This window comes from Scardinius erythrophthalmus, assembly GCF_964197995.2.
Source record: "Scardinius erythrophthalmus genome assembly, chromosome: 4".
In the NCBI taxonomy this organism is placed as follows: domain Eukaryota; kingdom Metazoa; phylum Chordata; class Actinopteri; order Cypriniformes; family Leuciscidae; genus Scardinius; species Scardinius erythrophthalmus.
This window is the reverse complement of record NC_138224.1, coordinates 426,855-450,201: the sequence shown is the minus strand read 5'-3', so window position 1 is coordinate 450,201 and position 23,347 is coordinate 426,855. Positions and strand designations below refer to the sequence as shown.

The window sequence follows — 23,347 nt, the reverse complement described above, 5'->3', positions numbered from 1 at the left end:
TTTGAGTGTCGCTTCATCATGTGGAGAATCTGTGTTTGAATACCATTCTTTGTTAAAATGCTTTATTTTCATTGGTTTTGTCCAAATAAAAAAGACTTGCCCCAAAAAAGAGGGGGAAGAGTGGAAGCTCCAGTGGCTCAGTGGTTTGGTTGTTGCTCCTCAATGTGGAGAATCTGGGTTCAAATCTCTTGTCAGTAAAACTGCTTTAGTTTTGTCCAAATATAAAAGACATGCCCCCCCAAAAAAATAGGTGTTCATGTGGAAGTTCCAGTGGCTCAGTGGTTTGAGCTTGTTCTCCCCGGTTGGGAGGATCCCGGTTTGAAACCGGCCTGGACACTGAAGCGTGGTTGCGTTGAGGAACGGTCTCCTGATCATGAGACGAGACAGGCATCGGAAGCGATTGGGTCTGACAGGATGTACCGAGACGGTCGGAAACGAAGGGGGGAGGGAATATCCAAACTCCTCCTCCTGGGGATTTCTCGCACCATAACCAGCAGTGGTTATCTTTTACGTCAAATGTGTACTTATATAAAAAATATCCAGTTCTGAGACTAAGTCGACAATTTTACAGCTGGTTTTCCTAAATAACCAGTTGCTCCACCAGGATCCTGACTAGGGTTGCTCCTCATTCCTCCAGTCTCTTGTCCTCTCCAGCAGACTCTCCATTAGTTGATTTCTTGGAGATCTGACTGGGATTCGAACCGGGAACTTCTGGACCATGAGGCAGCGCTCATACCTGTGAGCCACAGATCTCTTGGCTTTCACTTGCTGGAACTCATTTATCACTGTTGTGACCCCGTGATTCTACAATAAACCAGTTAAAGTCAGATTTGACCCCGTGTCTCTATCGCAGCCTCGCACGCAGAGACCGCGTGTTTAACCACTCGCCCATCACGACCCGACTCTCAGCGGTGAATATAACCAGCAGTGGTGGATCTGAACACAGGCCATCATGATGAAAACACAACTCCTCATCTCCTGATTCAGTGATCAGTGTTTGGAGCTTTTATTGTTTGCTTGAGTAAATGATGAAACACATAAGCAAAGGTGGGGTTTGAACCAAGGCTTTCCTGCACGAAACAGACGATTATCTACCGAGACTGATGATGTGATCGCAACCAGAGCTGGACTGACTGACTCAAGGTTAAAGGGTGAGATGTTTCCTCACACAACGACCAACATCAGATCATGTCTCGTTTCAATTCCTACTGATTCAATCACGCATGATCATAAACGACACACACAGGTCACATGATTCCATTTATTCTGCACACACTTTATATTCAGACTGAACGTGCGGCGTATAAATCATCATATTTCTGAAGGTTTGATGGCATCATCATCATCATCATCACTAGAACGAGACTGCAGGATTTTGGCCCAACGTCCTTGTGAAACTCAAATAATGAATCTGACATTTCCATTACATTTATAAAGCTTCTCTTTTGGCAGTACAATTCAGTACAAAACAATATTATCTTGCTAGTAAATAATAATAATAAAAAAAAAATCTACAAGCTTGACCCATAATTCTCCCCGTACATTCAAAAGCGGCGGATAAATAATCTGACTGAAGTTCAAGTAGTGAATAATAGATCAAATCAACATTTGCTCCAGAATATTGATGTCCTGATTCATGACGTTACCGTTTTCTCTGCAAGTATAAATATGATCATAAGTATATCTGAGTGTTTTGCGGGATGAAGGCAGAACCGGATGGCACTAAACTACACACTTCTGCGATGTTCGTTTCTCTACGTCACGCGTGTTCGTCCGCGTCCGAGCCGGTGCCGTTATCGGACGGGTCCAAGAGTTCTTGGCGGCGGCGCATAATGGCAGCGAACTGAGCGCGCTCCGCGGCGTCCTGTAAAAGGTCAGAGGTCAGAGGTCAGAGGTTGTTGCCCTCATCGAAGGACTCCACGCCAGAATCACTCGCTGCCAGTTTCTCCTGCCGCCTCCTCATGATCTCCTGCAACTCCGAGCCCGAGCTTCTCTACACACAGAGAGAGAGAGACAGCAGTGAGACACACACACACACACACACACACACACACGTCACAACACACCCTCATTTAAACAAGATCATACCTCAAAACACCTGCAGCGTGATGGAGAGAGAGAGAGAGAGAGAGAGAGAGAGAGAGGAAGGGCAGAAATGAGTGAGTGACGATGAAGGTTCAGCATTTAAACTAAGGGATTCTGGGAAAAGCGTCTGTTCCTGAAACTACGACAGAATCTATTTAAATCTCGGTAACGCTTTACAGTACGGTTCATTCGTTAACTACAGTCGCCAACAATTGAAGAGGATCAAACAAGTTCATAGAGACAAGTTCAACGGCTAGAGTTCAAAAGTCGTGTATAACTCTGATGAAAGGTTTGGATCCACTTCACATGTTGACTACTGTACATTAATTAGCATGAACTAATCATTTAACTGCAGTTCTACTGCATTTATTAATCTTTTTTTTAAGTATGTGTTAATTTCAACATATACTAACACTTTATTAAAATCTTGTTAACATTAGTTAATGCACTGTGAACTAACATGACCAAACAATGAACAGCTTTATTTTTATTACCTAACATTAACAAAGATTAATAAATACAGTAACAAATGTGCTGCTCATGGTTAGATCATGTTAATTAATACATTAATGTTAACTAATGAACCTTACTGTAAAGTGTTACCGTTATCTCGTTGACAATGAACAGCAGATGTGCTGAAAGGGGAACACACACAGTCTCAGCGGCTCGAGTCCAACTAGTCGAGGTGTGAGAGTCACTGAATATCTGTAAACTCTAACTCTATGTATAAACTAATGATTGATGGAGAAATGACTGGAGTAAGACAGCAGATTGACTGAATTACACAAGTAAACTCACGTCTTTTCCAAAAGACTTAAAAAAAGAAAATTAGGCAATATTCAGTTGAACACACTTTGGGATGAGAATAAAGAGCTGCTTTACAGCGGAAATTCAATTTGATAATTAAAAATAATTTCAAAATTATGAATTGATCAACTCTTTGTATTGTATAAAGTGCTATAGAAATAAATCTGACTTGACTTGAGTATTTATTTATTGCTTCTATAATTTCAAATACAGTTTCAGAAGGTCAGTTGCATGTAAAAATCCATATGTTATTGAGGATTATTAAGTATCATATTTCAATGTGAACATATTTTCAAAGTTAGTTATGTGAAGTTAACCCTCTGGTGCTCTTCGGTCAAATGTTTTTCGGTTAGTTTTTTTTATAATTTTTTGCTTCATCGGAATGGTGTGAAACTTGGTAAAGGTTTCGGCTCTTGCTGTGTGAACACACACATAACTCATGTTGATGATCTGAACGGGTTTAATGATCCTGTAAACAATATTCACACTTGAGCTCCTCGCGCTCAGAGATGATGAACGAGACGAATCTCCTCTAGTGGAAGCGTGAGGAACTGCAGCCGAACAACATCTCTCTGAAGATCATCTATCAGATATCAGACTCACATCTGGAACACGACTCGCTTACATTCATGGCTTTGACTTCTTGCAGTTTTAGAGTAAAACATGTTTTTGAAAATATACATTTCATATAAAATTTAAAATAGTATTTCTGTGCATTTTTCATAATTATACACGTAAAATTCTGTTACTTTTTCACAAGTTCACTTTTTAAAACGTTTCTTCACTTCAGCAATAATCTGCCAAGTGTCGTGTTTATAAAGAGATCAAACTTCAGTCTGTCGCTCTAAAGCGTTCTAGATTTACCAGTTTGAGTTGGAAATGTAATTTTCAGGTCTATGCTCAAAGAGTGAATAAATGGATTATAAATATGCCGTAAATATAATTTAGTACCATAAAATCCCCTAAAAATACAAAATATTAAATAAAAAACATTATTAAACTAAAATATAGTACATTCATTTAATTGACAAAAAAATTAAAATAATTCTGTCATTTTTGACGACACGCGAAGAGCACCAGAAGTAAGGGTTCTTACTAAGTTAGGGAATGTTGTTTCTGAATGTCCAGAATGTGCCGTTTATAAAGCGTTTCTTCTTGGTTCTGTGAACGTTACGGGAACAGTAACATTGTATCATTCTTCACACATTATGGAACGTTACTTTTGAATCTGAACCAAATAGTAACATTTAAAAAAACGTTAGACGAACGTTCCATGAAGAATGTATCAATACTGTTTCTGTGCTTCTAGCCTCACTACGATCAACTAAAGTACCTTCAGAGGAACGTGGACGTGTGGAGATCACGGGAGGCTCAGAAGAAAACCTGCAGACAGTAAAAACACCACAGAAAAACCAGAGCGACACTCGCCAGCGTTGAGCAGAACCAGTTTAGCTAACCAGCGGATCGATCGGGTCGACGTCAGGAACTCTGTTACTCTGAGGAATGGTTGTGATGTATGTGATGATGACAGACAGGGTTCCCACTCCTCGGTAACTTTCCAGATCCAATACCCTCAAATCACGGATTAATGTGGACACATTTCAAGTGGGAGCAAGGCTACATCGTGTTTAGTTTAGTTACAACTATGCAGAAAAGCTTTTTTTGCATTTATTTTTGGTCACATGACAGAGATCTGATATTCTATTTGTCGTATTTCTGTTTTGCATAAAACTGAGGAATATACGGCTTCTATTGTTCTACTGCACTGTTGCACTAACCCTAACCTTTCTACTGTACTCTAAAATGATCTGATATGAACTTTTGGATGGATGTTACTGAGACTATTTCTGCAGTGTTTGGCGTGTGTCTGAAACGTTGAGATTCCACCGTAGTAGTTTCGTACAACACAAAGTACATCGCGCTGGAAACACTTAACGTACCGCATAAACTACGCGTAACTAGCATAAATCAAGCAAGCTAGTGCGCATAGGCCATGAAGTGTTGGCGAAGTAACATATTAGCGGAGCTAAAGCTCCGCTAATGTGTTACTTCGCCAACACATTTGTAGTGTTACTTCGCCAACACATTTGTAGTGTTACTTCGCCAACACATTTGTAGTGTTACTTCGCCAACACTTTTGTAGATGTACCACTAATAGCTCCGCTAATGTGTTACTTCGCCAACACTTCGTGGCCTATGTGCACAAGCTTGCTTGATTTACGCTAGTTACGCGTATGCAATCATATGCAATTTTTCCAGAAAACTTCTCGCACAGAATAAATTCCAGCACTTTCGAGGATCTGGATCTGCGTGAGTTTATTCTCAAAAACTTTCCAGGGGCCTTGAATGTTTTTTTCAGATTGCCAAACTCTGCAGGATCCGAGGGCCCGTGGGAACCCCGCACAGAAACATCAGCAGAGGTGAAGGGAGAGAGGGATGAGGAGAGAGGAGAGGAGGGTGAATAAAGAGGCTAATCACCTCGAGAGCCGCTTTCTGGACGGTGATCTGACTGAAGACTCGCGCGCCGTCGTCAGGACACACAGTCTTCAGCTCCTCCTTATTCAGAGAGAAGAGCTGAGCGCCCGTCAGCACACCCAGACTGTTGATCGTCCTGCAGACCATGAGGACAGTCAGTGTGTGTGTGTGTGTGTGTGTGTGTGTGTGTGTGAGTGAGTGTGTGTGTTCACTCACACAGCGCTGAAGCCCTTGAGCTGTAGCCAGGCCGTCACCTCCTCCGGCGTGGAGTCGTACGTGATGTTGAGCGCCGGGAGACTCGAGGATCGAGACGGAGCCGAGAGTTTCTTCTGAGCGCTTCGACCCAGAGTCAGTCTGTGCATCAACTCGTCCTGAACCTCCTCCATGTTCGACTTACGCCCTGAGGAACACAACCATGAGGAGAGTGAGTGTGAGTGTGAGTGTGTGTCTGTGTGTGTGTGAGTGTGAGAGAGTGTGTGTGTACGGTTGGCCGGCGCGGGTCTCTCTCTCTGATGGTCTCTCATCGTCACGCTGTCGCTCTCGCTGGCGTTGGGGGTGTGTCCTCCGCTGTCAGTGGGCGGAGCAAGCGGAGGGGGCGTGGCTGCGGGGGGCAGAGCAGCGGGGGGCAGAGGAGGGGGCGTCGGCGTGGGCGGGGCTTCAGTCACCAACGGCTTCGGCACATAATCTGATCTCTGCTTCTGTACGAGAGACACACAAACACACTCAGACAACAGTCACACCATCAAGACCCCATGAAACCAGACACCTGATGATGCACTTCCTGTTCAGACAGGAAATCAACTATCAAAATAACCTGCATATGCCGCTGATATCATTATTACTATGAAGCTGCTTTGAAACGATCTGTAGACAAAGCTGACGACTCGCTCAAAAAAACATTATAGTCACAAATCTGATTTCATGAGGTCTATAACGCACAGATCAGCAGTAGTTCATGAATAATACTGATTTAATAATGTTTTGCATCTGCACAGACAGATAATATACACCATGTGTGTGTGATACACACATCCTGAAGACCAGTAATCTCTATGAAAAACAATTTATTATGAGTGTTTCAATGACTGTGGGACAAAATAATCCAGTTACCTCGTTTAACTCGCCCAGTAATTGCTTGAGAGAAAGATGAAGAGTGACATGAAAATGAAATTTAACACAACACACACACACACAGCAAATAAAGCACACCCACACACACACGGAGATAAACTAATGCAAGAAATCAAAACAAACTGAACTCACACGCACACACACACAGCAAATAAAGCACACGCACATACACACACACACGCACGCACACACACACATTTACTTATCTGGATAAGATCATTCCATAGACTTCTCTATGCAGCTCATTATAAATACTTTCTGCAGTTTTAAGCGTTTAAAGTGCTCTATTATACTATTTTAAAGGTTCCTGATGTTGTTTTGACGTCTCCTAGAACAGATTCACATTCATCCAAGGTAAAGCACTGTAATCTCCTCATGATCTCCACTGCAGCGTCAGCTCTTTACTCTCAGTGTCTGAAACGCTTCGTTCGGAGATTCAGTCTCTCTAAGCTCCGCCTCTCTGAGAGCTGCTCTGCTCTGATTGGTCAGAAAGCAAACGCTCATTATCATATCTGAATCTCAGCTCTTGATCTCAGTGATACGAACAGTGACGATGGCGTGGGTTTCACCGTATCAATCTCAGAAAACAGCGTCTTCTCCACACGAACAACACGAGCCAAACTCTTCCAGTCTCAGATACACTACAGTGTTTGAGGGCGGAGCTAAGAGACGCTGCTCAGCCAATCAGGACCAGAGGCGGGGATTATGCAAATTAGTTACATGTGAGACTGGAATTACTGACTGGTTTCAGCAGTTTCTTCTTTCTTTTAGGAGACAATCATTTATTTGTCGAGTAACTTTTCAGAGCTTTTACATTCACATCAGCTCTATTACACACTGCATGAACGGGAATGTTTGTAAAAGCACTGGCCACTAGAGGAGCAGAAGAGACTCAATCCCATAGACGCGCATGTTAAAACGCTCAACTTTACAGCAGAATAAAACATGTTTACAGTCTAACGCAAAAAGTGGTTTTGGTCTATAAAGCTGATGTTGCTCTTCATGACGACTGTGAGGCGGGTGAATTATTTTATAACTCATCCGTTTAAATTATATTCAGCCGTAAAGTTCTGCATAATTAAGGGCGTGGCCACTTGAGTGACGGGTGGATTGCTGCTGATGTCACCGCTAGCTGTTTGTTAACGTCACGTCACCTCAGCTAATCCACCTCGCTGCACATTTACGGTTGATCACAACACCATAAAATCGCGCGCTGTGACGCACTACCAAGATGGCGACGGCCGGCTCCGCCCACTTCCGGCTTCAAAAACACTCTTCGTAAACCTACAGGTGACGTCACGCACACTACGCTATTACAATCTATGGTAAAAACACACACACGGAGAGATTAACTAACTAAACTAAAGCAGGAAACCAAAACAAACTGAACACACACACACACACACACACACAGTCGTTTACCTTAAACAACTCAAATTCCTTTTTTGGCATCATTAGCTTCAAGAAGAAAAGATGAACACAAACAATGATTGTGTGATGAAGCAAAATGAGGGGGTGAAGGTTAAAGGTCAGAGGTGATGAGGTCACCTGTATGGTGTGGCTGTAGATGGGCTCGCCCCGGCCCGTCAGGTCCACCGCCCGGCTCAGCTCTAAGATGTTGTTCGGCACATATCCCGAAGCGCCCGCGCCGTTACGCACCTTCCACCACTGCTTCCTGTCGTCCAGCACCTGACGACCAATCAGAACAACACGTCACAACGCCGCACACACGCACGACTCGCTGACATCACAGCGTCACATGACCGTCCCTACACCACCTCGTGTGTGTGTGTGAGTATGTGTGTGTGTGAGTGTATGTGTGTATGAGTGTGTGTGTGAGTGTATGTGTGTTTGAGTGTATGTGTGTTTGAGCGTGTGTGTGTGTGTGTGTGTGTGTGTGTGTGTGTGTGTGAGTGTGTGTGTGTGTGTGAGTGTGTGTGTGTGTGTGTGTGTGTGTGTGTGTGTTTGAGTGTGTGTGTGTGTATGTGTGTGTGTGTGTGTGTGTGTGTGTGTGTGTGTGTGTGTGTGTGTGTGTGTGTGTGTGTGTGTGTGTGAGTATGTGTGTGTGAGTGTGAGTGAGTGTGTGTGTGTGAGTGTGAGTGTGTGTGTGTGTGAGAGAGAATCAGACCAACACGTCACATGACCGTACCTCCACCACCTCGTCTTTCACCACAGAAAGCTCAGTGTTGTTTCTGGCCACAAAGTCATATTTAGATTTGGCAAAGTTCCTCAGCGGCGTCCGGCTGTGCGGCTCCGGGTTTCCCAGGCTTCTGGACAGGAGACACCAGTGAACATGACCGATTCGGCTCGCTTCCAGCACTGATATCTACACACTCTTCAATCAAGACACAGTTACTGGAGAACAATCACTGAAGATATTAAAGCTGCTCTAAGTGATGTTGGGTGACGTCACTTCTTGTTGACCTTTAAAGTATTGTCAAACAAAACGGAGGCTAGCTCGACCCTCCCTCCTCCTCATCCGCGCACTAACCCCCCAAACCACACCCCCAAACCCTTCTGGTCGGTTATTGGCTGGAACAGTTTGTTATGTTTGGTGGAGCGGGTGAGCCCAGTCTGTATGTGGAGCCTGTGGTGTCTGCAGAGACTGCCCTTCCTACAGTGTGTTCAGGGGACAGGCAGCGAGCGGATGGGGAGGAGATGTTTGCTGGATGGGACAAAAAATGTTTTGGCCTAAAAAACGCGTGACATCACTTAGAGCAGCTTTAACTGTCATGTTTTGTAAAAGAATTTTAATCAAAATTAAGGAAATTTTTATGTAAAACAAGAATAAAGTAATATTGTTTTCCATTTGAATTAAGAGATTTAAATATCGGTTGTTAAGAGATTTAAATGTTGACTTAAAGATATGAAGTCTCGTTTTCTGAAAAATGTATCAACATTATTTGAGGTTGTTTTTTGCTAAAACAAGAAAAAAAAATCTACCAGTGTGGTCAGAAAAATAATCTTGTTTTTCCTTTGATTTTTTCTGACCTCACTGACCATAAAATCAAAATGGACTTCTTGTTTTATGGAATATTGCAGAGTTTATGGTGAATGATTTGTCGGTGCACATCACATATGAGACACAATAGAGGAAAAAAGACCAGCACAACTTCCCTTTCATGCCGACTTTAAACAAACTCAATACATTTTTCAGAAAACAAGACTTAATATCTTCAGTAGTTTTGCCTCTCCTGTACATGTATCTTGATTGAAGAATATTTTGATATTTACAGAAATAGAAACACTAAGGAAGAACACATCTTAAACACATGTAAATGCTGAATCTACTGATGAATGTTCAGACCGCGGCCGCCGTGGAGGAGCGTCTCAGAGCTGGAGAAGAGAGAGAGTTTCCTCGGGTCAACCGACTGAGAGGTTTAGAGAAGCCCAGAGCAGGAGCGCTCGCGGTGAGCCGGTTCTCCAGGGCGTGCGGTTCGGCTCTCTAACACAGATGTGTGTTACCTATCTACGTGTCGGCTGAGCGCCTGTTTAAAAGCCACGGCCATGTCTGGCTCCAGCCCCTGCAAACGCTTGAGAGGAGAGGTACTGTACCCGTCTGTGCTGGAGAAGTCCTGGAGCATCGGATGCTGGCGGGACAAAGCACACGTTCACTTCAACACATCAAGAACACGTCCCACTGTGAGGTTCAAACCGCGTTTCCACCGCAGGAACTTTCCCCGGGAACTGGGGACTTTGGGACTCGAGGGGCTTTCGCACCGGATAGTTTTGGGAACTCAGTTATAGGAACGAGCCACCAGGATGGTTCCCCGAGAACTAATGGTTCCCATAGGAACGTTTTCCTGGTAGACATAATGAAGAGTTATTAGCGTCTGCTGAGTGTGTGCAGGAACAGTTCTCTGCTATTCCAATCAACAGTGGACTTTAAAGATACGACGATGGACCGACGACGAGGTTCAGGCTTTGTTAAGCTTAAATTCAGAGGATGAAATCCAGCAGGAACTGTAAAGTCGCGCGCAGTCCTACGTCACCGGATTAATTAGCCTAATTCTCACGATACTTTAGACAGCAACAGGTCTGGGGGAGAAAAAGTTCTTGGGATAAATTGTTCCGGGTAATATCGGTGGAAACGCGGCTTTAGAGGAGGAAGAGCATCTCACGTCTCTCGGCGATCCATCTCCCGGTCTGTGGATGTCGGTCTGAGCGGCGCTGAGCGTCTCTGCTAGCTGAGCTACGTCCTGCTCGCGCGACACTAGCACCGGCGGCTCCCAGCCATCGCGGAAACGCAGCGTGTGCCGAGGGAACGGGTGATCCTTCGGCCACTCCAACCTCAACACAAGACAAGAGTCACGTTTATCTGGTGCTTTCACAGTCGTTTCAGAAACTCACACAGTCAAGGTTTAGAGCCGGATGATGTGATATATAACAATGATGTGATTAATCCTCCAGGTTTAGATCTAGATATATTGAATTTATTGTGTTGTCTATCACATATACCAGTGCTGCTGTGAATCAGTCGGTTTTGTTCAATCAACCAATTTAAATATCGGTGGTTTTGTTCTATTAAGAGATTTAAATATCGGTCAATTTTATTCTATCAAATATCGGTCGTTTTATTCTATCAAATATCGGTCGTTTTGCATTAAGAGATTTAAATATCGGTCAGTTTTATTCTATCAAATATCGGTCGTTTTGCATTAAGAGATTTAAATATCAGTCAGTTTTATTCTATCAAATATCAGTCGTTTTATTCTATTAAATATCGGTCGTTTTGTATTAAGAGATTTAAATATCGGTCAGTTTTATTCTATTAAATATCGGTCGTTTTGTTCTATTAAGAGATTTAAATATCGGTCAGTTTTATTCTATCAAATATCAGTCGTTTTATTCTATTAAGAGATTTAAATATCGGTCAGTTTTATTCTATCAAATATCGGTCGTTTTGCATTAAGAGATTTAAATATCGGTCAGTTTTATTCTATCAAATATCGGTCGTTTTGCATTAAGAGATTTAAATATCAGTCAGTTTTATTCTATCAAATATCAGTCGTTTTATTCTATTAAATATCGGTCGTTTTGTATTAAGAGATTTAAATATCGGTCAGTTTTATTCTATTAAATATCGGTCGTTTTCTTCTATTAAGAGATTTAAATATCGGTCAGTTTTATTCTATTAAATATCGGTCGTTTTGTATTAAGAGATTTAAATATCGGTCAGTTTTATTCTATTAAATATCGGTCGTTTTGTATTAAGAGATTTAAATATCGGTCAGTTTTATTCTATTAAATATCGGTCGTTTTCTTCTATTAAGAGATTTAGATATCGGTCAGTTTTATTCTATCAAATATCGGTCGGTTTGTTCTATTAAGAAATTAAATGTTGATTTAAAGATAGTAAGTCATGTATTAACAAATTTTGTTCTTTTAAGAGATTTAAATATTGGTCTAAGCGAGAATAAGCGATTCTCAAAAAGTATTAGTGAAACTATGATTGCAGGGGAAGCAAGACTCTAAGCAAGAGTAATTCTCTAAAAGCCTCAATGAAGAAACGATTGGTTGTCTAATGAAAAAGCGAGTACGATTTCACCCGGCAGACTGAACAAAATAACGTTCTTCAGGCCCGTGTGAGAGTAAGAGCATCAGTACCTGCACTTGGTCCACCCGTCTCCCAGCGTGACCCACAGGTGTCTCTCGTCCGCAGAGCCCGACGCGTGCAGGAACTCGATGGCTTCCCTGGTGAGGAGGGGAACGATGACGCTTTTGGCCAGATCGACCCCTCCAGACGTCTGGATCACCTGAGTCAAGTCAAGTCTCCTTCATTTATACAGCACTTTAACAATATAGATGTTTCACAGCAGCTTTACAGTGATAATAGGAGATTACAGTAACAGAGATTGTTTAGGCTTTACAGCAGCTCTAGAATAAAGTTATTGTCCAGATGAAGTTAGTTTGGATTGATTCACTTCCGTCGCAACGATCATTAGTTATTAACTTAGGGGCCGCTAACACACACCGTTCTAACAGAAAACCCTTAACGCGCTCCAGCCGCACATTTGCACAAACAGTGCCTGGCGTCTGGTGTAATCTTTGAGCGCTGTTGAGCGGAATCACCAACACCTCTGATTGGCTGTTGTGTTCACGCACTCATCAGATATGTCTGTGATTGGCTACAATGATCAGCGCACGGGAGTGTTTGAAAGTATTTTGAAAGCATATATACGCCTGCTTTCAAACGCTCCTGTGTGTATCTGTGCAAGCGCTCGCTGAAGAGCGTCATTGATGTATATTTACAACATGTTTTTGAAGCGTTGATCATTGTATCTCGTGAACACAACGGCCAATCAGAGGTGTTTACAATTCCACTCAACAGCGCTCAAAGATTCACATGTTTTTAATTTCTGTACCAACTTGGTACCGAAGTCAGTACTTTTGACAACACTACTGCACACACACACACACCATCAGAACACGTACCAGTCTGAGCGGATTGAACAGGAAGTGAACCAGATCCACAGCGGTGGGGTTCTGAATGTGGTTCTTCAACTTCCCCTGCAACGACAAACAACCACACAGAATATTAATGAGATTCTCCAGCTCAACATTAGTAAGTATATTCATTTTATCCCTGATTTACACCTGGTTAACGTCACTCACCAGCAGGTTAAAGGCATGTTTGAACTTCTGGAAACAGTCGACAAACTCGTCCTGAGACGGAGGTTTAGCTCTCAGCGTCAAAACTCCCTCTGATCAAAGACACACAGCAAACACACTCGTTACACACTCGTTATACACTCTTGACACACTCGTGACAAACTTGTGACACACTTGCAACACACTTGCGACACACTCGTTACACCCTCTTGACACCCTCGCAATAAACTCGTTTCACACACGTGACACACTCGTTACACACCCGTAACACACTTGTTACACACCCGTAACATGGTTGCACTCGCGACACCCTCTTGACAAACTGGTTACACACTCGTGACACACTCGTGACACACCCGTTACACACTCGTGACACCCTTGCGACCAACTCGTTAAACACCCCCGTGACACACTCGTTACACACCCGTAACACACTCGCGACACCCTCGCGACAAACTGGTTACACACTCGTGACACACCCGTTACACACTCGTGACACACCCGTGACACACTCGCGACACCCTTGCGACAAACTCGTTACACACCCCTGTGACACACTCGTTACACACCCGTAACACACTCGCGACAAACTGGTTACACACTCGTGACACACCCGGTTACACACTCGTGACACACCCGGTTACACACTCGTGACACACTTGTAACACACTCGTTACACACTCGTGACACACTCGTTACACACTCGTGACACACTCGTTACACACTCGTTACACCCTTGTGACGAAGAGGAGGATCTGGACGCATCATGTGATGATGAAACGCTCACCTCCAGGTCCTTTCTTCTTGCTCTTCTTGGTTTTCTTGCGTTTGGAGAGCTCACTAAAGGCCTCGGCAGCTTTCTGCAGTTTGGTGACGAAGTGTTCGATGTCGTCCAGAACGTGGTTGAGGATTTGCTGTAACACACATCAGTGTTTAACCATCTGCACCACACACACACACACACATAGACAGATGTAGGACCAGTGAAGTCACTCACCACATCTCTGTCCACCTGCGCTGCGCTCATCTCAGCAGACCCGTCCACCTCTGTGTAAAGTCTCTGCGGATCACCTGACCACACACACACACACACACACACACACACACACAGAGTGAGACGTGCTCTGGAATGGGAACGACAGACACACTTCGTGTTTCCTGATCGACTCACAGTCCTGCTGCTCACTGGTCCAGGCAGTCCAACTGGCCACTCGGCTCTTGGCGTCTCCTTGATTGACAGCTACTGGAGGCAGGGGGGCGGGGCCTCCCGGGGGTGGGGGGATAGTCCCGTCACTCTTCAGGATCATTCTGACACACACACAGAGATACGGATGCTGCATTACTGTGGCAACAGCCATTATAATCATCATCATCACCATCATCTTCATCATCTTACTTCAGCGCCTCCGGCCTCTTCTTCACTTTCCCGCTCTTGTGATCGCTGACGGCGCTTTCGATGTCCATGTGGATTAAGTTGGCCTGAGGGAGTCAAAGCACACACACGCTAGTGACGAAGAGTCGTCAGGAATGATTGACAGCTGCACTCACTCACGAACGCTGACCTTGATGTCGTCGCACTGGAACAGGTGCAGGTCTGCTTTCCCCTGACCGGATTCCTTACACACCAGCGCCAGGATAGAGTCGTACCCGCAGGCGTTGATCACGGCCTGGCAGTGCTGGACCGAGCCCAGGGGGAAGTTCTCCAGCTCGTTCTGTAACACACACACACACACATACACACACATGTGTGATCAGCCCACATGCGTGCGGCACTCAGAGCTCTGGGGTGTGTTTCCCAAAAGCATCTTTAGCCAACTATGGTCGCAAGTTCTGTCGTTATCAGCAGTTCAACAAGTCTCATTCGCAAACAGCATCGCAGTTTTGTGTGTTTGGAGAGACAGATCTCGACTTGTAGAAGCAGAGTTTCTAGTTTGCATGACATGTGGACTCAGTAAATTTTTATCTTGAGTAAAATAAGATAATAACATTCAATACAACCCAACCTGTGTATTTTATTTAGAATACATACTAATGTCATTTACACCTTTTAGTTTGTCAAGAGATTTAAAGTGCCGCTATTGAAGAGTGCGCATGTGTGAACGAGCTCTAGTGCGTAAGAACGAGCCTATGATTGAATCTGGCAATAAAGCAAATTAACTGAGAAAACGACCACTTTGCAACAGTTTGGTTTAGGGAAACAGACGTGACGAGCTAGTTGACGCATCGTACTGTAGTAGTGAAGCACGAGTTACGGCGCTGTGCGGGAAACACACCCCTGGACGGGTGTTCCTGTACCTTGCTGTCGTTGTCGATGAGACTGATGGATTTGGCGTCCACCTGCAGGATCATGTCCTGCGTCCACACCTTCCCTTTAGCGTCCAGCAGACGCAGCTTCCGCACGCCGTCCTCGATGGTCAGAACGGCCTCTTTACGGTCCATCACAAACGTGGTGAGATGCTGCGGAAGGAAAACACACACGCAGCGTCTCTAACAGGGTTAGACATTTTGATTGAAGTTGCACTGGTCTTTTCTCTTCTATTGTGCCGTATATCGTGCGAAACGCTTCTGGAACAAGAACGAATGTGGGCGGGGCTTGATTTTGACAGTCAGGAATTGATTGGATGGTTGTGGTTTGCTATTGGTTGCTATTGGCTATTTGCTATAATGTTGCTGTTTGATCATAAACAACATCTGCAAAGTTACAACGCTCAAAGTTCAAAGCAAAGGGAGATTTTTTACAGAAATCGCTTTTTAAGGACTACAACAAACGGCTGGTAGGAACTACAATGATCTTCTTCACGGGTTTGGTGACATCACTAACCCTAAAATTTACATAAACCCCGCCCCCGGGAACGCGATTTATAGATTATCATGCCAGAATATGCTAATCAATGGCTGGAAGATAGTTAACCCCACATCAGCTACAGAAATTCATCAACTAACCATTCAGAAATGTCCTGTTGCTTCTACATGATCCACTTGTTTGCATTTAAAGGGACACACACTAGCGGTGCGTTTTTGCTCACCCTCAAAAAGTGAAATTTTAACATGCTATAAAATTTGAGCTAAATCTTCACACACACACTCTAGACATCAGAGACTTATTTTACATCTTGTGAAAAGGACATTAAAGGACCCCTTTAAACGACAGTAATGTTCAGTGATATTACGCCGTACCTCCACATGATACTGCGACGTGTCCGTCAGGCTGTTGATGCTGTTCTTGGTGTAATTCTTCCTTTGCTCTGAGGAAACAGACACACACAGACACTCACACACACGACATCACCATCTCGTCCAGACGGAATCTGCAGACCGATTCACATCTTCTGTTCTAGTTCTGGAGCCGAATCTGATGCTGCTACAGATTCCGTGTGGACGTGTAACGCTGAACACATCAGACACACACGCGTGTGAGGAGCAGATTCAGCTGGAAACTACATCTGTGTGTCTACAGACACAATCACACAGGATTCACACTTGAAGTGTGTGTGAAGGGAGAGTTGAAGGAAACAAGAGAAGTCTATGAAAGGTCACACACACACACACACACACACACACACACACACACACACACACACACACTCACACAGTCCCCCCCCCACACACACACACACACACACACTCACATAGTCCCACTCACATTCACACAAAAACTCACACTCACTTACTCACACACTCACACTCACATAGTCACACTGACATTGTCACACTCACTTACTCACACACACAGTCACTGACATAGTCACACTCACTTACTCACACACTCACAATCACACTCAAACACACACATTCACCTACTCACACACTCACTGACATAGTCACACTCACTTACTCACACACTCACATACTTACACACTCACAATCACACTCAAACACACACATTCACCTACTCACACACTCACACTCACTTACACTCACACTCACTTACATTCACTCACACTCACTTACTCACACTCACTTACATTCACTCACACTCACTTACTCACACTCACTTACTCACACTCACTTATCACACTCACTTATCACACTCACTTACTCACACTCACTTACTCACACTCACTTACTCACACTCACACACACTCACTCACTCACATACTCACTCACCTACTCACACTCTCAAATACTCAAATACTCACACTCACTTAACCCCCCCCCCCACACACACACACACACACTCACTCACTCACATAATCACACTGACATAGTAACACTCACTTACCCACAATCCCTTACAATCACTTACTCACACACTCACGTACTCACACTCGCGTACTCACACTCGCGTACTCACACTCGCGTACTCACACTCGCATACTCACACTCGCATACTCACACTCGCATACTCACACTCGCATACTCACACTCGCATACTCACACTCGCATACTCACACTCGCATACTCACACTCGCATACTCACACTCGCATACTCACACTCGCATACTCACACTCGCATACTCACACTCGCATACTCACACTCGCATACTCACACTCGCATACTCACACTCGCATACTCACACTCGCATACTCACACTCGCATACTCACACTCGCATACTCACACTCGCATACTCACACTCGCATACTCACACTCGCATACTCACACTCGCATACTCACACTCGCATACTCACACTCGCATACTCACACTCGCATACTCACACTCGCATACTCACACTCGCATACTCACACTCGCATACTCACACTCGCATACTCACACTCGCATACTCACACTCGCATACTCACACTCGCATACTCACACTCGCATACTCACACTCGCATACTCACACTCGCATACTCACACTCGCATACTCACACTCGCATACTCACACTCACATACTCACACTCACATACTCACACTCACATACTCACACACTCACATACTCACACTCACATACTCACACTCACATACTCACACTCACATACTCACACTCACATACTCACATACTCACACTCACATACTCACACTCACATACTCACACTCACATACTCACACTCACATACTCACACTCACATACTCACACTCATACTCACACTCACATACTCACACTCACATACTCACGTACTCACACTCACGTACTCACACTCACGTACTCACACTCACGTACTCACACTCACGTACTCACACTCACGTACTCACACTCACGTACTCACACACACTCACACTCACACACACACTCACTCACACAGCTTCTACCTTTCTTTTTGTGTTTGGCGGAAGTGTGCAGAAAATACACTCCATCTGTTCCTGAGAGCGATGGTGCAAAGAAAACACACACACATATCATTGATTCTATTTATTACTGTGAAGCTGCTCTGAAACGATCTGTACTGTATAAAGCGCTGTAGAAATAAAGCTGACCTGACTAAAAATATACTATTATCATGGTGAAATACTGACCCCCAATACAGACGAATATCCCTATGAATCTTTCGTTCTAAAGAGCAAAACACTGAACATCTTCAAGTTTCTGTATGTCACACACACTCTGATCAACACAATCCCGTTATGGTGACGAAGTGTGTGAGCTGCAGTTCCCTCAGCAGACAGCAGGGGGAGACACGTACCGTACAGAGCTTTACCACTGGAGTTTCCTACAGGAACATCTGGAGACCGCGAGCCGTGACCGCTGAGAGAGAGAGAGAGAGAGAGAGAGGGGGGGGGGGGAGGCAGAGAGAGAGAGAGAGAGAGAGAGAGAGAGGGGGAGAGAGAGAGAGAGAGAGAGAGAGAGAGAGAGAGAGGGGGAGAGAGAGGCAGAGAGAGAGAGAGAGAGAGGGGGGGAGAGAGAGAGAGCGCGAGAGGGGGAAGGAGATCGAGAGGGAGAGAGAGAGAGAGAGAGGGAGAGAGAGAGAGAGAGAGAGAGAGGGAGAGAGAGAGAGAGAGAGAGGGAGAGAGAGCGCGAGAGGGGGAAGGAGATCGAGAGAGAGAGAGAGAGAGGGAGAGAGAGAGAGGGGGGGGAGAGAGAGAGCGCGAGAGGGGGAAGGAGATCGAGAGGGAGAGAGAGAGAGAGAGGGAGAGAGAGAGAGAGAGAGAGTGCGAGAGGGGGAAGGAGATCGAGAGAGAGAGAGAGAGCGTTAATTCACATTCACACTTTCTCTGCTCTATATCTGGATTGCGCGCAAGTTAAATAATAATTATTGTGCTGCACAAATGTGAGTGTGTGTGTGTGTGTGTGTGTGTGTGTGTGTGTGTGTGTGTGAAAGAGTGTATGTGTGTATGTGTGAGCGTGTGTGTGTGTGGTTAATGAGTAAAGTGGACACTTGATCTGTTTCATTGTGTAAGTCACACTTATTGTGCGACAGATCAATAATGAATGTGTCCAATAGATCAGGATCAGAGGAAACATCAATAATAAAACATCAGAACGTTCTGGCAAGGTTCTCTCAAAGTTATGAACAAACGTTCTTCCAGTAACATTAATAGAATGTTCGTTCAGTGTTATCTGTTATTTAATAATGTTCTCAGAACACTAGAACAAAAACATAATTTATACATCGATCATGGAATGTTTCTTCTGGAATGTTTCAGTTGGATGTTTGTTTTTAAATGTTTCTACTTGTTTCAGAACGTTCAGATTCAAAAGTAACGTTTCATAATGTTTGAAGAATGATACAATGTTACTGTTCCCGTAACGTTCACAGAACATTTAGTAGAAGTTCAGATGTTCGCATGTAAATCTGCTCAGTTTCTGGATCTTTCCACACATTCAGAAGCTCATATGAACTCACAGCATCTTTAATGTGTTCTGAATAATGTTGTGATTGTTGTGAGTGATGATGATGATGATGATGATAATGAAGACCTACTTCATCTGCGCAGAGACTGCGCTGTATCCGTTCATGTCTGGACTTCACACACAGATCCTCCTGAAACACAACAAACACAGCGTTACACACACCAGCTTTACATACGCAAACCCACCAGCAAACTCTTTGAGTCTTTGATCGTCACATGACCAGGAACATCCCATAATACTCCCTCTGCGCCGGAGGTCAGGATGATGACCTCAATCACGGCTAATTATACACCGACGCCAGGAATCATGGGAGAGAGAGCTGTCAATCACACAGAGACACAGATGCTGATGCCATTCATATCTCACTCACCTTCATCATCATCATCATCCTCATCTTCATCACCTTCATCATCATCATCATCATCTTCTGAACTCTAAACGACTCATTTAGAGGCTGAACAGCATGAAGATGAAGATGATGATGAAGGGTAACTGGTGTGATGCTGCTGGTTAATGATCAGATGGCCTGGTCTCCTCCGTGTGTGTGTGTGTGTGTAAGAGAGTGAGTGAGTGAGTGAGTGAGTGAGTGTGTGTGCGTGTGTGTGTGTGTGTGTAAGAGAGTGAGTGAGTCAGTGAGTGAGTGAGTGTGTGTGTGTGTGTGTGTGCGTGTGTGTGTGTGGCCGCAGGTCTATAATTAACCCGGCGTGGGCCGTTAACAGGTTAATCTGACTGACTGAGTAACGAGAGTCAGGATCCGTCAGTGTGAGACAGAGGAACACGAGAACACGAGAGCGACCCTCACCCAGCTCTACTGCTCATGTGTGAAGACACAGTTACACACAATCTTACAAATGTGTCAAATATTTAGTTTCTATTATATTACATCATTGCGTCTTTTTGCCTACTCACTAATGAACTGTTATGTTTTTTCACATTATTGTAATCAAATGTATTAATTATGATGTATTAACACACACACTCTCTCTCTCTCTCACACACACACACACGGAAAAATAAATATCTTTATAAACCACATTTACGTTGTAATACCAGTGTATACCCATGTCATTATACAAATGCGTGTCATCATAAATCATAAACAAGCGCCCACACACACACACACACACACTCAAGAGATCACGAGGTCAAACACTCACCCGAGAGCAGCGACAGACAGAGAAAGATCCGGTTCAGCCTCTGCTGACTGAATGAATGATTGATTAGTTTGATTCACTGATAGACTGAGATGTTCAAACTGACTGAAATAAACCAGCAAACACTGAAACACACATTCATTATGAAAGATGATCACGTTTAATGTCCCGGTTCACCATAAACCAGTCACAACCACTAGAAGTTTGGAATAATTACAATATTTAGCCTAATGTTTCTGAGAGAGTCTCTTCTGCTCACCAAACCTGCATTTACATGATCAGAAATACAGTAAAAACAGTGAATTATTATTATAATGTAAATCATCTGTTCTCTATGTGAATATACAGTAAAGTGTAATTTATTCCTGTGAACAAAGCTGAATGTTCAGCATCATTACTCCAGTCTTCAGTGTCACATGATCCTTCAGAAATCACTCTAATATGAGGATTTGATGATCAAGAAACATTTATGATTATTATCAGTGTTGAACACAGTTTTGCTGCTTCAGATTTGTGAGATTCTTTCAAAAACATACAAATCTGAGTTATCCCACCCAAACGGTTGAGCCTGTATAGTGTATACACACACCAGATGAATCTTTGAATGACTCAGATTCACATTCACACAGTGACGCAAGAACAACAGGAACTAATGAGTTCTGTAGGGATCCACAACAAACGCAGTGATTCAGGAATCATTTCACGTGTGTGAAGATCTGAGCTCTGAACCACAGCAAACAGAACAACCTCTCTCTCTCTCATGAACATACATGTGTGCTGAAACACGCACTCGTACCTGTTCACAGCCTGGCGTGAGCGACGGTGATGATGGAGCCGCTTCTCCTCGCTCTGGAATCTTTAAGAGGATTTGTAAGGAGCTTTACAAACTCACACAGGTCTGTGATTATCCACTGCAGCGCAAAGCATGCTGGGACACACCGATTCTGGGAAACTTTGTTCCTCTGTCGCGTCCTGAACTAGAAGATCTGTACATGACCATAAAATAAACCTCTGTTGGACTTTAATTAGCACAGGTCTAACGGAGTCTGATGAATCATTCGATGTTCTGATCTGTGTGTGTGAAGCTCAACTGAGTCGATTCACTCTAATGATTCATTTAGAAGCATCAATCTGTAGTGTTTCTAAATCAGGAGCTGCTAATGATTCACATCACAAACGGGTTTTACCTTCATACACGGGATTCTATATTTGATGTCTTAATAACAATAACAAAAATAATGAATAAAATAAAGAAAATTATATATATACATATAAAATACCACAAAAATATATAAAAAATATATATTTTAAATATATATATATAATATAATAAATATATGTAATACCAAAAAATGTATAATATATTTAAGTATTTATTTCAAATCAACACAATCAAGCTCAATAATATCTCTGTTGTGTTTGTGTGTCCATATGCTGAACATTATTCCTCTTAAACATCTTTAATCCCGTTATCTCTTGTGTTTGCGTCTCCAGGCCTGTATGTACCCAGAATCCTCAGCGCTCGCTGTCCTGATCCTATTAAACACAGCTATATTAAGATCTTTATGAGCACTCGAAACACAACTTATGAAGGCAAATGAAAGCAGTTCCAGCAGCGGCGTGAGGTTAAAGGTGACTGGAAACCCTTTAGCACAGTTAATCTTATACAGGTCAGACTGTGACACATTAACGGGTGAATCTCTCAAACCCGTCGCTGAACAAATAATGACATTATTTGAATGATGTTAAAGTATAATATTACAGTAAACCCAGCTAACAGGGAACATTCAAAGTTATGAACAAACGTTCTTAATAGAATGTTCATTTAAAGTTATCTGGTCTTAAATGTTACTATGTTACTATGTTAATGTTACTGTCACTATTACTAATAGCCTACTATTTTACTGTTACTGTTACGATGTTACTGTTACTATGTTACTATTACTAATAGCCTACTGTTACTGTTACTATGTTGCTGTTACTATGTTACTATTAGAAATAGCCTACTATGTTACTGTTACAATGTTACTGTTACTATGTTGCTGTTACAATGTTACTGTTACTGTTCAGAGAACATTCAAAAGTAACATTCTCATAATGTTTGAAGAATGATACAGTGGAATGTTCCCTTAACGCTCACATAACCAAGAAGAAACGCTTTTGAAACATTTAAAAGACTGCACGTTCTGAAATAAAGTTTTGATAAGTTAATGAAGTGTTCTTTTCCAGCGTGATATAATAACGTCTCAGTCGTCCAGTGAGGAGGATGATGTTCGCTCTGTGTTTGTGTAGGAAGCGCTTTAAATTCTCTCGTCGTCTCTTCAGTGGGTTTGTGAAGAGAAGCGTGAAA

At 43.3% G+C, this 23,347-nt stretch overlaps 1 protein-coding gene across 20 annotated transcripts in view; it reads right to left on the bottom strand.

Moving 5' to 3' along the window:
* Positions 1-952: 952 nt before the first annotated feature.
* eps8a (EGFR pathway substrate 8a, signaling adaptor) overlaps positions 953-23,347 on the bottom strand; it is a 41,814-nt gene continuing 19,419 nt past the window's right edge. The window contains exons 2-23 of one of the 20 annotated variants that reach the window (XM_081363108.1): positions 19,914-19,973; positions 18,675-18,736; positions 18,304-18,354; positions 16,288-16,355; positions 15,406-15,567; positions 14,673-14,822; positions 14,507-14,589; positions 14,282-14,418; positions 14,108-14,181; positions 13,898-14,024; positions 13,114-13,202; positions 12,934-13,008; positions 12,106-12,254; positions 10,620-10,788; positions 9,964-10,088; positions 8,648-8,768; positions 8,047-8,187; positions 7,921-7,956; positions 5,852-6,065; positions 5,584-5,767; positions 5,371-5,503; positions 1,243-1,993 (exon numbers count right to left, since the gene is read on the bottom strand). In XM_081363108.1, the coding sequence (XP_081219234.1) occupies positions 1,889-1,993; positions 5,371-5,503; positions 5,584-5,767; positions 5,852-6,065; positions 7,921-7,956; positions 8,047-8,187; positions 8,648-8,768; positions 9,964-10,088; positions 10,620-10,788; positions 12,106-12,254; positions 12,934-13,008; positions 13,114-13,202; positions 13,898-14,024; positions 14,108-14,181; positions 14,282-14,418; positions 14,507-14,589; positions 14,673-14,822; positions 15,406-15,567; positions 16,288-16,355; positions 18,304-18,354; positions 18,675-18,736; positions 19,914-19,948 (2,490 nt within the window). In that variant the 5' untranslated portion in view covers positions 19,949-19,973 and the 3' untranslated portion in view covers positions 1,243-1,888. Of the gene's footprint in view, positions 1,994-5,370; positions 5,504-5,583; positions 6,066-7,920; positions 7,957-8,046; positions 8,188-8,647; positions 8,769-9,963; positions 10,089-10,619; positions 10,789-12,105; positions 12,255-12,933; positions 13,009-13,113; positions 13,203-13,897; positions 14,025-14,107; positions 14,182-14,281; positions 14,419-14,506; positions 14,590-14,672; positions 14,823-15,405; positions 15,568-16,287; positions 16,356-18,303; positions 18,355-18,674; positions 18,737-19,913; positions 19,974-23,347 lie in introns of all 20 variants that reach the window. The other 19 variants (XM_081363114.1, XM_081363102.1, XM_081363110.1 and 16 more) reach the window with 19 other exon arrangements.